This window comes from Lactuca saligna, chromosome 6, assembly GCF_052625555.1.
Source record: "Lactuca saligna cultivar CGN05327 chromosome 6, ASM5262555v1, whole genome shotgun sequence".
In the NCBI taxonomy this organism is placed as follows: Eukaryota; Viridiplantae; Streptophyta; class Magnoliopsida; order Asterales; family Asteraceae; genus Lactuca; species Lactuca saligna.
In genome coordinates, this window is record NC_136422.1 from 143,112,509 (window position 1) to 143,129,613 (window position 17,105).

At 34.9% G+C, this 17,105-nt stretch overlaps 4 protein-coding genes across 4 annotated transcripts; 2 read left to right on the forward strand and 2 right to left on the reverse strand.

Annotated features, from left to right (window-relative positions):
- The first annotated feature begins 2,587 nt into the window (after nucleotides 1-2,587).
- On the forward strand, nucleotides 2,588-3,649 carry LOC145002967 (uncharacterized). The gene has a single exon (XM_078962144.1). It carries the CDS (start codon nucleotides 2,588-2,590, stop codon nucleotides 3,647-3,649), a length of 1,062 nt encoding a protein of 353 aa, XP_078818270.1.
- A 3,538-nt stretch (nucleotides 3,650-7,187) lies between these two features.
- Nucleotides 7,188-9,213, forward strand: LOC145001347 (uncharacterized). Its single transcript, XM_078960720.1, has 7 exons — nucleotides 7,188-7,333; nucleotides 7,414-7,495; nucleotides 7,712-7,769; nucleotides 7,868-7,962; nucleotides 8,046-8,149; nucleotides 8,224-8,352; nucleotides 8,444-9,213. The coding sequence occupies exons 1-7, from the start codon at nucleotides 7,197-7,199 to the stop codon at nucleotides 9,144-9,146; spliced, it is 1,308 nt and encodes a 435-aa protein (XP_078816846.1). The 5' UTR covers nucleotides 7,188-7,196; the 3' UTR covers nucleotides 9,147-9,213.
- Nucleotides 9,214-11,273: 2,060 nt separating this feature from the next.
- LOC145000723 (protein MIZU-KUSSEI 1-like) lies at nucleotides 11,274-12,318 on the reverse strand. The gene has a single exon (XM_078959988.1). The coding sequence runs from the start codon at nucleotides 12,210-12,212 to the stop codon at nucleotides 11,460-11,462; it is 753 nt and encodes a 250-aa protein (XP_078816114.1). The 5' UTR covers nucleotides 12,213-12,318; the 3' UTR covers nucleotides 11,274-11,459.
- Nucleotides 12,319-12,419: 101 nt separating this feature from the next.
- LOC145000722 (protein IQ-DOMAIN 22-like) lies at nucleotides 12,420-16,667 on the reverse strand. The gene is made up of 4 exons (XM_078959987.1): nucleotides 16,127-16,667; nucleotides 13,388-13,582; nucleotides 13,157-13,225; nucleotides 12,420-13,079 (listed from the first exon to the last, which is right to left on the reverse strand). Exons 1-4 carry the CDS (start codon nucleotides 16,529-16,531, stop codon nucleotides 12,543-12,545), a joined length of 1,206 nt encoding a protein of 401 aa, XP_078816113.1. The 5' UTR covers nucleotides 16,532-16,667; the 3' UTR covers nucleotides 12,420-12,542.
- Between the last annotated feature and the right edge of the window lie 438 nt (nucleotides 16,668-17,105).

A 17,105-nucleotide genomic window follows, 5' to 3' on the forward strand; every position in this document is an offset into this window, starting at 1 on the left:
CTTGGACTGCTAACCAACCACCGTCTGAAACGCTGCTCCTCTACTCTCCGAGCTACCAATAACAAAGTGACACTTAGCCTGATAGACCTCTAAAAGTTAACTAACTCAATTCCGATCAAAGTCAAAGTCCTGGCCAAAGTCAACCTTCCATGTTGACCCTACTCGCCGAGTCGGCCTACTGACTCGTCGAGTTCACTGATTCCAAGTTCTGTCCTGTCCAACTCACTGAGTCATCCCTTGACTCACTGATTCTCGACTCAACCAGAAAATATTGGGACTCTTCGACAAGACTCATCGAGTCCAAGAACAGACTCGCCGAGTCTAAGGCTATCTTCAACCTACTCGCCGAGTTGTTCATCCAACTCGTCGAGTTCCAGCTCATCTTCAAGCAACTCGTCGAGGTCACCCATGTAACTCGCCGAGTACCACCGGTCTGAATCTATACAGAAGCACTCCAGGCCATGCAATTGATCCAAAACATAGATCTAACCTCCTACAATCCATCCATCACGTAAAGTGGAAAACTTTACGTGAATCCAAAGAGATCTAGGCCTTATTCACTTTAGAACTAGGGTTTGGGACATGATAGCTCCATTAACAACACAAGAACAGGGACTTTAATGCTCTTAGGACCTTCTCCACTCCAGATCTGAGGTAGCAACCTCAAATCTATCCTTTAAACGCAAGATGTCACATATCTAAGCTTCCCACACAACCCCAAAATGAGAATCTAGAAGAACACAGCCCAAGAACGAGAAATTACCTCCAAAGAATGCCCCAACAGCAATGAAACTCGAATCCAAGCAAAACCCTTTGATCCAAGCCTCTTCTCCTTCAAGATTTCTTCAACAAGCACTTCTCCAAGCTCTAATTTGCTCAACAAAGGTGTTCCTCCACGAAATTAGGGTTTCTGGGACTCAAGGGGGATCAAAGAGGCTGGGGAGGAAACATAATGTTCTTTATATGGGGCTCATTCCCCGGATTTAGGGTTTTCTTCACCCAGCACCTACTCGCCGAGTCCATCTTTGGACTCGCCGAGTAGGCCACTTGACACGCGACCAAAGTCGCGATCCTACTCGCCGAGTCCATCCATGGACTCGCCGAGTCGCCCTTCAAAATTACACTTTTAGCCCTTCAAATCTACTCTTGATATTTCGGGATGTTACAGTATTTTTGGACTCAATGTGTTCATTAGGTATTTTAGAACTCTATGTGTTCATTTAGTGTTTGAACTCAATGTGCTCATTAAGTATTTTTGAACTAGATGTGTTCACTTGGTGTTGTTGAACTGAGTGTGCTCACTAAGTGTTTTAGAACTAAGTATTCACCAGATGTTTTGAATTAATTGTTCATTAAGAGTATTAGAACTAGGTGTTTGTTAAGTATGTTGAACTAAGTGTTTACCAGTCATAATTTGTGGACCTTGGCAATGGTGGACTTTGTGTCAGTTCCTTAGGTCAATTCTTAGGAATAAATGGATAAAGGATAGTTTATTCTTAGGGTAAATCCTTAAGAAATAAAGGATATAATGGGAGTGAGTATTTGGTTTGATTGTTTGATAATTGAATATAATAAATATATTATTGTGGGTTGAAAACCCTATATGCTCACCAGGCTCCCAAGCCTGACCCACTCAGTTTAATTGTATCACAGGTATCGATACGAAGCTGCTTTGCATTGAGAGATTAAAGGAGATGTAAATCACTAGAGTAAATGAATGTATGTTCTGTTTATGATTATGTGTCTGTATCGGAACATGACATCTCGAGGTTTTATTATTTAATGAAAATATATCCTCTTTGAGAAATGTTTTGATAAGTTTTTATCATATCTTGTTTTGGGAACAAATTCCGCAACTATTTTCTTTAAACGAATACTCTGATTTATAAAATAAAGCATAAACAAATCGGTCTTTTCTGGCCGTGAAATCGGGGATGTCACAAAAAGTCTCTAAACACAATGTCATGCTCTAGTATCGTCGGATCGGCCATGCAAATGCCAAGAACCTCAATCGTCTTGCTAAAAATGAGATTGTGCGTAGTCTTCCAATCAAAGACTTCATAACTTTTGAAAAGTGTGTTGCTTGTGCTCAAGGAAAACATCATCGCAAGACAAATAATCGAAAGTTGGTTAACTCAATCAGCAAGGTTCTTCAGATGCTGCATATGGATTTATTCGGTCTGGTCAACGTTCTCAGTATAAATAAGAATTCTTATTTATTGGTTGTGATTGATGATTACTCTCAATTTACATGGGTTTTCTTCTTGTCCAACAAGAGTGGGATTGCTGACCTGATCAAAAATTCATTGTGATGATTGAGAATCAAACCAATGAAAGGGTGAAGGCACTTCGAACTGACAATGGCACAGAATTCTAAAATACTGTTCTTGACCACTTTTGTGCTGAAAAGGGTATCCTGTGTCGGTACAACGTCGTTCGGACACCACAGCAAAACGGTGTTGCGGAATGGAAAATCGTACTTTGATGGACGATGCTTTGTGATTCCAAGTTACCGGTCTTCTTCTGCGCTGAAGCCATCAATATAACATGCTATGTTCAGAACCGTGTTCTGATCAAAAAATCACAGATGAAGACCTCGTACGATGTTCTATACAATCAAAAGTCATCGGTTGCTCACTTCAGAATCTTTGGATGTCCTTGTACCCTTCTTCACCTCGAATCCACCCCCAAGTTCAACTCAAAAAGTGATGACTGCTATTTTGTGGGATATGTCGCACACACCGCTTACCGAGTTTACAACAAAACCACCAAGAAGATTGTGGAATCCTTTGATGTGCGTTGGCAGGAAGAGAATGAGACGGATGCACGAGTCAGACCTGATTGGTTATTTGATTATGCATCATTGTTTAAATCCTTTAATGTGTATTCGGATAATGTTTCAGGTTCTTGCTCTTGTACAAGTGTTGTTGTTGACGATGAAGAGGAAGATGTTGTATACAGACCACCCCTGGTGACTCCCGTGCCTCAATTAGTGGATGAAGCTGCTCCAAGTACTTCCTTGGTCTCACCAAGTCAAATAATCAGGTCTGATGCTGAAGCCACTCCACTTTCCCCTGCAGAAAGAGAATTCATGACAATAGATTCTTCCGCTGCCACTCCATCGTTTATGGAGCTTCTCTTTCCTGAACCTATTTCAAATGAGTATGTGGCAAGTACCTATCACGGTCCTAGATCGTCTGAGGAGAGTGTTTTAGCTGAAGATAGATTCATCAACATCAACAACCTTCCAGTCTCAATCAATGGCATCAACCCTGAAATTCCTACCAGAGTCCAACGCGATCATTTGATCAACAATGTCATCGGTCCACTGGCCGAAGGAGTTAAAACGAGAAGTCAAAATGGAGATGTCAATTCATGTCTCTACTCTTGCTTCATATCTCATATCGAGCCCAAGAGTGTTGCCATGGCTTTAAACGAGCCAAGTTGGGTAGATACGATGCATGAAGAACTAAATCAATTTGAAAAATTAGGAGTGTGGAAGCTGGTTGAGTTACCGAAAGGAAAGAAATCTTTAGACACACGTTGGGTTTTCAGAAATAAGCAAGATGATTATGGGGTTATTGTGTGCAATAAAGCTCGATTGGTCATTCGCGGATTCAGGAAAATAGAGGGTCTTAACTACACATAATTATATGCTCCGGTAGCTTGTTTGGAAGCCGTTTGTATATTCCTAGCATATGCTTCATAGATGGGATTTACAATCTATCAAATGGATGTCAAGACAACCTTCTTGTACAGATTTCTGAAAGAGGAAATTTATGTTGATCAGCCTCCAAGGTTTGTCAATTCAAAGTTTCCAAATCATGTTTACAAGCTGGACAATGCTTTATATGGGTTACATCAGGCTCCCAGAGCTTTGTATGCAACCCTCAGGGAACATTTGCTTGAGCACGGATATACAAGGGGAAGTAGGGAACGATCAATCAGACGTTATTCATCAAGAATGTAGATGCAGACTTGATCATTATTCAGATCTACGTTGATGATATCATTTTCGGGTCGACAAGCACAAAGTTATGCAAAGAGTTCGAGGATGTTATGAAGAAAAGATTTGAGATGAGGTCATTAGGTGAAATGACCATGTTCTTAGGGCTACAAATTCAACAGGATTCGGCTGGCATCTTGGTACATCAAAGCAAATATATCGAAGACATGCTCGAAAAGTTTGGTTTTAAAGAGTCCAAAATTACTTTGACTCTAATGGCTGAAAGACCACTGTTGACTCCAGATCCACATGGGGAATCCGTTGATCAAACAAAATATCACTCGATGATTGGTTCTCTGATGTATTTGATTGCAACCAGACCTGATATCATGTTTGCCATCTGTCAGTGCACTCGTTATCATACTAATCCTAAATTTTCTCATTTTGTTAAAAGGCTTTTTAGGTGTCTTAAAGGTAGCCCTAAACTGGGTCTTTGGTATCCTAAAAATCTCGATTTCGATTTATATGCATTTGCTGACAGCAATTATAGAGGATGTGATCTTGACAGGAAATTAACATCGGGTGGGTGCCAGTTTTTAAGAGAACGGTTGGTGTCATGGCAATATAAGAAACAACAAATTGTGTCAAATCAAGCTTTAACAAAACAAGAAATGCATATAAAACATATATGCCTAGCACAAACCAACAAATTATGTCATAACATTAATTTTTTTAAAATGTCACCTAATACTATTAATATAAATTTTATAAGACTTTCACAAATTAAGGTTCCTTCCATAATATACGCCCTAAATTTAAGGCCATATACACATCAAATATTAAAATGGCACCTAATATTAATAATACTATCCATTTTTAAGGTTTTTCTACGGTGTTTTTTTAAGGCATGTACACAATTTATCATGTTGTTGTTTACTTGTCTAACTAAATTCTATATTTATTTATTTATTTCATAAAGTAAGTTTTATAAGAAATCGGCCAATCGAGTAGCTATACGATAAATTGGATTAATTGTGATATTCCAATTTTTACGGTTATTTTAAAATTTTTTATTTATGTTTATTTAAAGTAAAGTTTATTTATAAATGCGGAATTTGGTACCGTAAATGTATTTCTGAAGAAATGTTTTTCATTGATTTATAAAAACTTGGGATATCATAACTGATACAAAACATAAACATTAACATATTTTACAATATCTTAGACTATCAATCTACATCTCTTTGAATCTCTAATCATTCATGTACATTTGTACTGCTACCCGTGATACAAAGAAATTTGGTAGGTTAGGTTGAGAAACCTGGTGAGTACATGTGATTTTCAACCCACAATAATATAGTTAGTATGATTATCAAACAGTTAACCCAATTACACATCCCTGTTTTTTTCTATATTCATTTCCAAAAATCTCTTCTAAGGATCATCACCTATATTGCATTTCATCGCTAAAGACTTATCCTAAGGTTCATCTCCTATCATTACATTGACAGTACGGCTTTGGAATTCCTCCGTAAGTAGAGTATATCACATGATCCTACGCTTTTAATGTTTCCTTCTTTCACTCTCTAGAATCTCGGTTTCCCTCTCTCATTTTCCCGCTTTTTCATAATCATCTGAATTTGGGCTTTGTATTCATATGTTTTTCATCACTCTTTCTCCCCTCCTAAATCTCCGGTAAAACCAGGAGCGGACCTTAGTGGAGCCCGGGGGTGCTGAGCTCCTGCTCAATTTCTGGCATGTAATGTAAAAAAAAAATTGTTTTTTTTACTAGTAGGTGCACCAGTTTGAAATAGTACGAGTGACACCCTTATTAAAACTAGGGATGAGCATTAGAACCGCCGGAACCGGAATCGGAATTGGTAATTAGGTCCGGTTACCGGTTCTTCATTTTTATGAAAACCGGTCCCGGTTCTAAAAACCGTAACCGCTTTAACATTTTTTCCGTTTTTTAAAATGTGCATAACTCACTCATATGAAATCGGAATTATTTGATTTTTTTTCAAACATATAATTTGGAGTTTGTAATTCATTTTTGACTATACACAGATATGTTTTGATTAGATATTGAATCGGATACAAGCCCCGAAAGAAAGAAGATTGATGCTCGTTTTTTCTATTTCAGCATTTTTTTTTTGTTTTTTTTAATCTGTCCTATTTTTTTAAATGAGCATAACTCATTCATATGATATCGAAATTACTTAATTTTTTTTCTAGCATGTAATTTGATGTTTGTAGTTCATTTTAGACTATAAATACACTTAATTTGATTAGATATTGAATCAGTTATAGACCCCGGAAGACAACATATCAATGCTGCGTATTTTCTGTTGAAGTATTTTTTTGGAATCTGTCCAGCTTTTAAAATGCGCATAACTCACTCATATGAAGTCGAAATTACTTGATTCTTTTTTCATAGTGTAATTTAGTGTTTGTACTTCAATTTAGAATGTAAAAAGTCTTAATTTTGTTAAGTATTGAATCATTTACAAGCTTCGGAAGATAGCATATCATCTATACTATTTCAACCGGTTCTAATTTGAAAAATAACCGAAAAACCGGGACCGGAACAGGAACTGGCGCTAGAACCGGCGGTCCGGTTCCCGGTTCTTATAATATGGGAAAACCGGTCCGGTTCTAAAGCTCATCCCTAATTAAAACATTTTGCGTCCGCTGCCGGTAAAACCCTAACAAAGGTCGGTTACATTTCAAAATTTTTCAATGCTGATTACTATACATGTCTTCCTGTGTCCACAAACACAACTTTCTATTTTTTTTCTTTTCGATTTTTTGTTTTTAATTTGACGGTTACAAAGCTTAACGCAGGTATCTCTCAACTTATCATTTGTTCAAAACCCAGAAATCAACCCTTAGCATGATTTCCTTGTCGTGAATTTATTTGTTTTGCAATCGATTATCTACTTGCAATGCGGATCGATTGAATAGTTCTAATCCATGTAGTAGTGGAGAAAATCAACCGATTGAGTCAAATTGTTTGCCAATTTACTATTTTCACGCTTGATTGTTGAGAAAAATGTACGATTTTTGGTCGCATTTACATGAACCGATTTCTAACTAGCCATGACATTGGTTTTGATTATTGTTCCTCCTGCTTGCAGTATTGCATGTCTAATTTGGGATTTGTGATTAGTTTGTTTGATTATAGTCTTCTGAGATCTTTTACCATGTTTTGAATGTGATCGTGTTGTGTGTTCAGCATACCTCAATTGGGATGATAGAATTGATGATTGAAGCGAAGAAGGCAAATCCTACATTTGAATCTAAAAAAGAGGTCGGATTCACATCGAGCTCATCTATTTCTGATACTAGTTTTGATGCTAACACACCAAAATCTCTTAATAACCACAGGTAAAAGCTTCTTGTGTTACTCTTACAGTTTACTAAACCATACTTATGTACTCAATTGACTTTTACCTCACTTTATTCAGTTATTTGTATCCATCTGTATCGAGCTGCAGTAGCACCAATCAAACTAAACGTTCATCACAAGCAGGCTGGACAGATGATGAGGTTCATTGATACTTACTTAGTAGCCACGTGTCCTAAATCCTATATACATTTCGAACACACTTTAGTTTATGTAGTGGTTTAATAAAGATTATCTTTCATTACTGTTTGATAAACACTGCCTCTGAACGAAGCATTCAGTACTAAATGGTTCAGTTTTATCTAACATCCCCTAAAGTAGAAGCATAACATTTTATGTCTATACATTTTTTGTATTAGGATAATTTGTTAACCGATGTAGTCACGAAATACAACGGAAGGAATTGGAAGAAAATAGGTGAGCTTTCTATCACACATAATTTATTGGAATTAAACTTTTTTTGTTTAATTTTGATTTGTTTTTTTTTTTTTTTTTTTGTGTGTGTGTGTGTGAAGCTGAATGCATACCAGGAAGGACAGATGTTCAGTGTTCACATCGTTGGCAAAAGGTTCTAAATCCTGAAATTGTGAAAGGACCATGGACAAAAGAGGTGAACTTTGACTATTTGTTTCATAATATAGTTATTATGATTTACGCCATTTTATTTGTTTTATGAATTCATATTTTTTACAGGAAGATGACCATATTATAAAAATGGTTGAGGCTCATGGTTGTATGAAATGGTCAGTTATTGCAAAGGATTTACCAGGTCGAATTGGGAAACAATGCAGAGAGAGGTAAAAGTAATGTTCATCCCTTTTATTTTTTTACAGTGTTAAAGATATAAAATAGCAATGTGCTTTGGATCCAGGTGGCATAATCGTTTAGATCCTGCTATAAAAAAAGAATCATGGAGTAAAGAAGAGGAATCAAGCTTAACATATTATCACCAGATATTCGGGAACAAATGGGCAGAAATAGCTAGATTTCTACCTGGAAGGTATATATATGCTTTAATGTTCCATTGTAATACAAATTATGAATCAAATTTGTAAAAGAACAAGGTGATAGATAATCTTGTGTATTTTCAGGACTGACAATTCTATAAAAAACCATTGGAATTGCTCATTGAAGAAGAAGATGGATTTAAACATTCCACACATTCTACCAATTACTGTTCATGAAACTACACACACGGATTCCATTTCCGATGGTGAAAAAAGTAGACTAGAAAATGATTCCATTGCTTGTATAACAAACTTAGCTCTAGGAATGGATGATTCGATTCCCGGCGTTGACGATGAAGAATGTCTAGGGTTTGCCAGGTTCGCAAAAGGATGCGGATTTAAACCACCGGTAACTCGTTCTGAATCTCGTAAAAAGCGTAAGATTGACAGAACCAACGATCCGAAACTCGGATCTTCACCAGATTCGTCGTTTTTAACCTTATCGACATTCGGATTAGGCAAGTATGGTGAATCTCCAAGTTTTGGACGTCAAATTGGTCAGTTATCTTGCTCGACTCCTCCTGATCTTACACTAAGCATCTCGTGTAGTGCGAGTTCTTCTGAATCGGTGTTGACGAACTCTACAATGAGTTGCAAAAACGCGAATCTATCTGCATATGATTGGAATCGAGAAATCGAGACTGGTGATTCGGAAAATGCGATGAAGAATTCGGATTTGTGTGCTCGTAAATCTCAACCCTGGTTAGGAAGACGTCTGGATTACATATTTGATTCGGCTTGGGATCCAACGGCTATCAATTGCTGTAGTAACTCCAGTACCAGTTGATTGTGTGCAGAAAGTAATAAAGAGTTGAACACGAATGGTGGTGTATTACAAATCTTTATAGGTAAATTCCGATTTTAAAATTGTTATTCAATTTGTTTTTGTTGAATACAAAGGTAAATTATACAAAAATAAAAGTTTCATAGAGGCTAAAAGTCCTTATGACAAGTAACAAATGCATTCGTCGTCTTTGCAATAAAATTACATTTCATACTATGTAAGGTGTCTTCTAGTCCTTTAACCATATCGACATTCTTATATGATATTGACGACATTTTTTATACCCCCGATTCAAAAGAAAGTATTTGAGTTTGTATGAAACACAATGAAACTACTAACCGCTTTTATTCTCTATTTAGGCCGATTTCACAGTAAAAAAATACAATTTTTTTGCAAAACAATAATCCAAAAGAGATGAAACCATTTTTGCAGTGATTTCCTCAGTTTTATAATGCACCCTATACAAAACCCAAATGGCACAAACTGTTTCGTTGTATGTTCCGTAAACATCGTATAACTCATGCAAGGTCTTTTATATCGAAATGAATATGTAAATGTTACAATGATTTCTCTATATATTTTAATAAACAATAACTAATATATTAAGACATGATTTATTTAAATAATGAATATGTGTTTATTAAAACGGTTTTCCTAAGATCTGGGATATAATATCCCTAAGATCCATATTTCTTGGATGATGGTAACTTTGTGTAAAAGCAGACGAAAGAAGTGGAAGTATGCACCATGTCACATTATCTAGTATCATCTAAGTTTTACGTTCTAACATGTTAGTTAGGCCATTCATGGCAATGTCACTCGTGACTCGTCTATATATGAGCTTTGCAACTAAATCACACAATCACTACAATATTAATATTCTTTTTAAAATGGTCCCACTAAAAATAAAAAAAATTGTTTATATATATATATCTTTACTACTTATAAAAGAAATCTAACTATTTTTATAAATAGATTGAATATAATAATATTATTTTTTTAAGACGTCCAAACTATTAAGCTTGAAGTACAACCCATTTATAATATAATAATATTAAAACTTTAACCCTATCATTTATCCCCTAAAAATCTGGTATCAAATTAATAGAATAATTCATTTGCAAATTGAACCCGTCAATCTCAACACTTCAGCCATTTGAAGCGGTCAATATCAACAATTTATAGAGGATCTATTCTCTCACATTGGTAACAAGTCATCTCATAATATCTATCTTCGTAATCCCTTCAAAGTAAGAAATATACGCACACTCTCTCGAAGAACCCTAACCAGTAACCAAGACAGTATAACCACCACCACCACAGCCGCTCTGCTTCCTTCCGCCTTCAACTAACCACTATCACGACTACTGCCCTTCCTCTCACCCACGACATGAACTTTCTTTTGGAACATAACATTTTTTTTAAAAAAAAATATCGTTGAAAGAAGCTATTTGTCCCCGCCACTGTGCGCGGGTAACGGCTAGTGTATATATATATATATATATATATATATATATATATATATATATATATGTCTATCTAAATAATAAATGATATGTAATCTTCTTCTTCTACTCTAATAAATGAAGGTTTTTTTACCACATGTCATCTTCTCTTTCACTTGGACACATAGCATTTTATAAAAATTTTAGATTTTTCTATTTTCCACTTATCATTTATTGTATTTTTCATTTTATTAAATTAAAATTTCACATTTAATATGTAAGGTATTTATTAAAAAATATTTATATATGTAATGTATTCAATACATTAAAACCTCATTAATTTTAATAATTAATTTTTTTTTATTTTTTTTATAAATTCAAATTTTTTCTTATTATTAAAATTTCATATTTAATTTTTTTTAATTAAACCCATGTACTACATGAGTCTCACACTTAGTTATATAATAATAAAAAAAAGTGGATTCTACGTTGCAAACCTTTCTATACTTGTGATACTAAATCAATGGCGGTATTTGAAACTATTTGCAAGACCATTTGTAAGACCGATGGAGATGATCTTACATTATTCTTGTTTATAAGATTATTTCATAGTTGCTTATAATGCACAAATAATAATAATAATAATTCTAATACCATTTAAAACTGAAAGCTATAGTTTTTAGAGTTTTAATGATAACATCCCAATCAAAACGATATCAATCTTCACAAATCAATTGAAAGTTAAATATTTTTCCTACTCTAACATCAAAGTTCTTAAACGCCCCTAACATGTTTACAAACCCTACCCAAATTCACCCATAAACAAAAAGATTACAATCCAATTTCAATTTAAAAATAAAAAAATTCAAGATCATATCCTTACAAAGAAAATACTCAATTCAGGCCCATTGTTCCCATCAGGGCTCAACATATAAAGCGTCTCTGAATCCCTTGACCCCACCACCCGGTCAAAGTGTGCCCTCATGTATGCAATCTCACCGTCGGGACCTTCCACCTCAGATTTCCCCGGCAAAACTCCGGCACCCATCGCCACCGCCGCAAGCGTCTCCATCACGTAATAATCCTCCTCCGTTGGTTCCCTCTTCACCCCACGACCACCTTTTCTCCCATTAAAAAACATCGTCCATAACGGCTCTTCCAGAAGCTTCACCTTCTCCTTTTCCTGCTGTTTCTCGCACTCTAACGCGATTCGAACCATTCCCACATTCATTTCGTTCTGCAACTCGTTCGTTTCGAGCTCCAATTCTAGAATCATGATCGGTAACGTTTTGGTGTTCTCTTGAATCGCAAGGGCGACACACCCTTTTCTGTATCCGTACAGCGTCCCGGTGACGCAGTTTGTTCCACGATGACCTTCCGGCGGACGGCCGCTGGGGAAGAGTGGGATTTTGGCTTGTGTTACGATTGGGAACGAACGGAAAACGGAGCGAACGACTCGGAATACTTTGGTGTGTTTGCCTTTTTTGTAGGACGATCGTGTGAGACCGGTGGTCGGTGGTTCCGGCGGAGGCGGCGGTGGTGGTTGTTTATGTGATTTTGATGATGGCGATGGCGATGAGGATGGTGGCATGGTGGTGAGATTGGGACTTTTTAACTCCCCCATTACCGGAATCTTATGCAGATTCAGCAACGGGAGAAAGATTAGGGTTTGTTTTGGATTGTGTTTCTAAAATATGGCTATTAAAATTTTAATAATTTATCCACACTTTTAGCAAAATATTTAACCAATTTAAGGCTTTATTTGTGGTCTATTCTTTTTTTCTTGAATTGGGTGGCTTCGGCTAATTTCAACATTAACCCAAAAAAAATCTACAAAGAATAACAAGTAAAATCTATTAATAATTAATCCCACTTTCTTGTGAGACAAGTTGTTTGTATTTTCAAACACTACAATACATATTATATTAAACCTACCAACCCATTATAAAAAGTATCAATTCCAATATCCAACACAAAACTCAGTTTCCTCCATATCATAAACCGGCATCCCAAGTCGGTCAAGCCTGCCCGAGCCCGGATATGCCTTCCGGGCAAAACTATCGTGCACCGTGGGAACCCATTGCACACCCGACCCGTATTTATAACCCGGATCCCTTTTCGCTCCACTAGAAACCTCATTATGACTCCTTAGTCTTGGAGCACTTAGTGACCTAACTTTAGCCCGTGATGATTCTGTGTTAGCCATATAGTTAGGGTGGTTCGAGTGTGTGCTAACATAGCTTCTTGAACCCTCATATGAATTAACTTCACAAGATGCACATGGGCTCGAACTCGTGGGTTGAACCGTTGACCCTCTTGAAGTTGTCGGTTGAACCGTTGACCCTCTTGAAGTAGTCAAACTTTGACTAGACCCGAAGTTGATTTGGTCATGTTGAAAGAGCTTTTTTCCTTTAGTTATCGTATCGATTTCGACAATTTTGTCGTTTTCTTGAGTAATTACATCTCGATTGTAAGATTTTGAGTTGTTCTTCTGCGTTTGTTCGATGATTGGGTTAATTTCAAGAAATTGCATTAAATAAATTGAATCTTGTTTTTGAAATAACATACCTTTAATATAGAATGATGATCGTGTTTATTACGTGGAATTTGTTCGAATTTTTCGGGAGTCGCATGTTCCTACAAGTACAAGGCTCATATCACATTCATGTACAAAAATAAAACTATAGATAATGTTGTGTTTCTGTTGTTCTAAAAAAATTTAATATTGTGTTTGATATATATTGTGTTTCTGTTGTTATTTGGAATTCATTTTTTTTACTGGAGGGAAAAGGTACATACATGGTGGTGTAAATAAGAGGGGAGTTTGGTTGTTGAATCGGATAAGTGGGACCGGAGTGCACGTGCACGTGCCTGAGCACGGAGGAGTGCCTGAAAACGCCGCATCATATCGGCGGTTTGCTTCCTCAGAATGTGACCTCTCACCACCGCTTGAAGCTTCACTAGTGCTTTCAATGCCCTTAATGCCCTTCTAGCCTATAGAATAATTCAAAATTATAAGTTAAAAATATATATATTTTTTAAATTAAAATTAAATGGAAATATTTATTGAGTTGACATGCCAAAGGAATAATGTAATGCCACGTCAACAAAGATACGCCTAAAATTAGTTGTGCATTTAATTGTGGGAAGATAAGATATAGTTAAAATCAGAAAATGAGCATACAAAATTGAAAGGTGGTTTACGAAGGGAGAGTCGATTTTAGTAGGAAGAATATGACAACTCACCAGCCACCTTAATAAAACAAAAAACATTAAGTTCATGGGACATATATCATGTGTTACAATAATACCAGAAAATAAAATGTTCTTAGTTTATTAAATTAGTCAGGAGATAATTTTAGTATACGTTGGTTCGTTGGAAATGGCCTAAGATATTGAAACACGCATTATGGATATTAATGAATAGAAAGAAAATATATATTTTTATGCATATGGATTAAGGACATTCACTACTTTTCATACAATTTCATTATTTTATTTCTATAGTCCATTAAACTATATATAAAGTTTAATAGACTCTAATCTTGGCCATCATCATATCTTTTTCATTCACTATTTAACTCTTAAGTTCATTATATGACAACTTGTCATCCTACTATCGAGTTTAACCATTACATCTCAACTTCTCATTCCAACTCATCCAATCTTTTTATTCACCTGATGCATTGTGAATACTCAAACAATTATAGGAATTCATTGATTAAAAGTTTTAATACATGTTTATACAATTTGGAAGTATTTAGAAAAGCTTTAATGTTTTGAGTTCATTATCAATAAAGTCATAGCTTCTCATTTTTTTTCTCATTTTTTAACACAAAAAGAATACAAAATCAAGAATTTTCATAGAAAATGATAGTGGGTGATCTTCAGAAAACTTCTTATTTACCGGGCTCATTAACAATAAAGTCATGATATTTCTTGAACATAAAATGATAGTGATTTTATCCTAATATAATTTTATTGTATTCTCTATGTATAACATAGTATATTATTTCAATGTAATTTTATTTTATTTTGTCTGTTAAAAGGTATATTTCTTACTTCTTATCTTATAGTTATCTTAATGCATTCTCTTTGTTATAGTTATCTTATTGCATTCTTTTTGTCTCCTAAAAAAATATTAAACTAGTGTAATCTTTTTGTATTATCTTTGTCTAACAGTGGATTTTGTCTTAGTATAATCTTATTATCACTCATCAACAAAATATATTATCTTATGGTAATGTATTGTTTATATGTCTATGTTTAACAAAAGATATTATTTTATTATATTTTTTATCTTATTATTATCTTAATATATTCATAGAAAGCATTATCATATTGTATTCAATCCGTTTAATTCTATTTTGGTTATTAACTTATTTTAGTTACAATAATCTTATTGTATTATCTTCGTCTGATAAAAAATCATGTCTTACTATAATATCACTATATATAATCTTATTGTATTATCTTATTCATAAAAGATCATGTCTTACTATAATCTCACTATATTCTTTTTGTTTGACAAGGATATTATATTACAATAAAAATAAAGAATATAATACCCTCTCTTAAACAGAAATAATACAATAAAATTACAATAAAACAAAACTTTCTGCAAGACAAATAATATATGGTATACGATAACCGTTATCAGGTAAAATATTAAGAAAAAACACAATAAAATTATCAAAAAACAAAACTCTTTATCAAACAGCCATAATACATTAAGATAATATCTTTGTCAAACAAAAAGCATACAATAAAATTAAGATAATACTCTTTATGTTTGTCTATTAAAAAAATGATGACTTTATCCGTAAGAGGCCCAAAAAATAGATTTTTTTTTTTAAGATTATTGACAGTCCCAAATATATAAAAATTGCATATTTTTTGCATTTTGCTGTAAATAACTGTTTGTTTTGTACTTTTATGTTAAAAAATAAGAAGTCATCGCTTTATCCCGAGAACATATGGACTTCTTGGAAGATTTTTTATATACAATTTACTTCATGTTTATACATTTTTATAAATAAACAAAAATCATATTTGGGTATAATCCAATAAATCGAACCATAATCACCTTTTTATCAAAAAGCATAGTGAAACATATGTTTGTCAATTGTCATGGCATTAAATGATCAAATTCTTTAACAATCTTGAAAAGGAGATGTTTTGGGTGCCATCACATAAACTTGTTTCTAATCTCAAGTTGTACCTTCTGCATGTTACATTGTTACATCACAATGCAGAAAGTGGTACCACGTAAACTAAGGTACAACTTTTACTGCATTATTTACCATTGTCAGAATATTTCTTATTTTCTTTGTTTAGATATTTTTAATTAATCATAATCCATTTAACAAAAATATTCTAAACATGAACATAGACATTTTATCGTTAATTTTAAAAATAAAATTCTCTTATTTTTATGCTATTAAAATAATAATACTAAACTAAACTTTATTTTTTACTAATATAAACTTTTAATAAACCTATTTTAATATAAACTTTTAATAAAACTATTTTACGCACCAGATAAGCTCGGAAACATGACTGGATTTTAACGGCAGCCAAATCCTCACGAACACCGTAGCCGGTGGTTCTTCTAGTTATTCGTACTACCTCCGCCGCCGCCTGAGCTGCTGCTACGGCTGCATCGACTACTGCGGCGGTGGCCGCCGCAAGCGCAATCGCGTGCTTATTAGGATCTTCATTGTCGGTTGGGTTACGATGATAATGATGCAGTGAGACTCCGTCGAAAGATTTGGAAGTGTCCCGGAGTCGACGCTGCGGAATCTCTTTGTGCGATTTCACAAAACTCCACCGTCGCTTTGTCGGCTTTGGTTGTTTAGGCTCTGAACGTGAAGATTGTGTGGTGGAGGCTTCGGTGGTCCTGAATCCGAGGAGCGATTTGAAGAATTTCGAGGCCTTCCCCATTTTGGAATGCGGTTAACTGTGGTGCATTGAGAGGAGCTCCGGCGAGTAGTTTGTTTGGGAATGCATTTTAGTGAGAGAGAAAACGATCTGTGTGTGTTTGAGAGAGAGAGAGAGAGAGAGAGAGAGAGAGAGGAAGGAGAAGTTATGGTTGAGAGGAGTATGGTCTTGTTTTTGTTTGTTTTTATAAATAATTTTTTTTTATTAATTTTGGCGGTGGACAATGCACATTTTGTCTCCTTTTTGTTTCAATTTACTGTAATTTTAATATTATTTTATTAGATTTGTAAAATAATTAGACATGAAAAGGTTATTATCTTGTTGGGTTGTCAAGACAATAATGAAAGGAGGTGTAATATATAATGTAAACGTTGTTATATGTATTAATTAGATCAACAATTGTGTTGTTTTGAGCGATATCTTAAGACATAGAGTAAATATGATGTTACTTTCTGGCCAGTTTTTAAGGATGGACGGTGTCGTGGGAAAGATGGAGCAGCTTCCGGTTGGTATTGCCAAGCGGTACCACGAAAGTGTCAGGAAGTGGGTTACTCTCTCTCTAAGCTTTGCTTGTTGT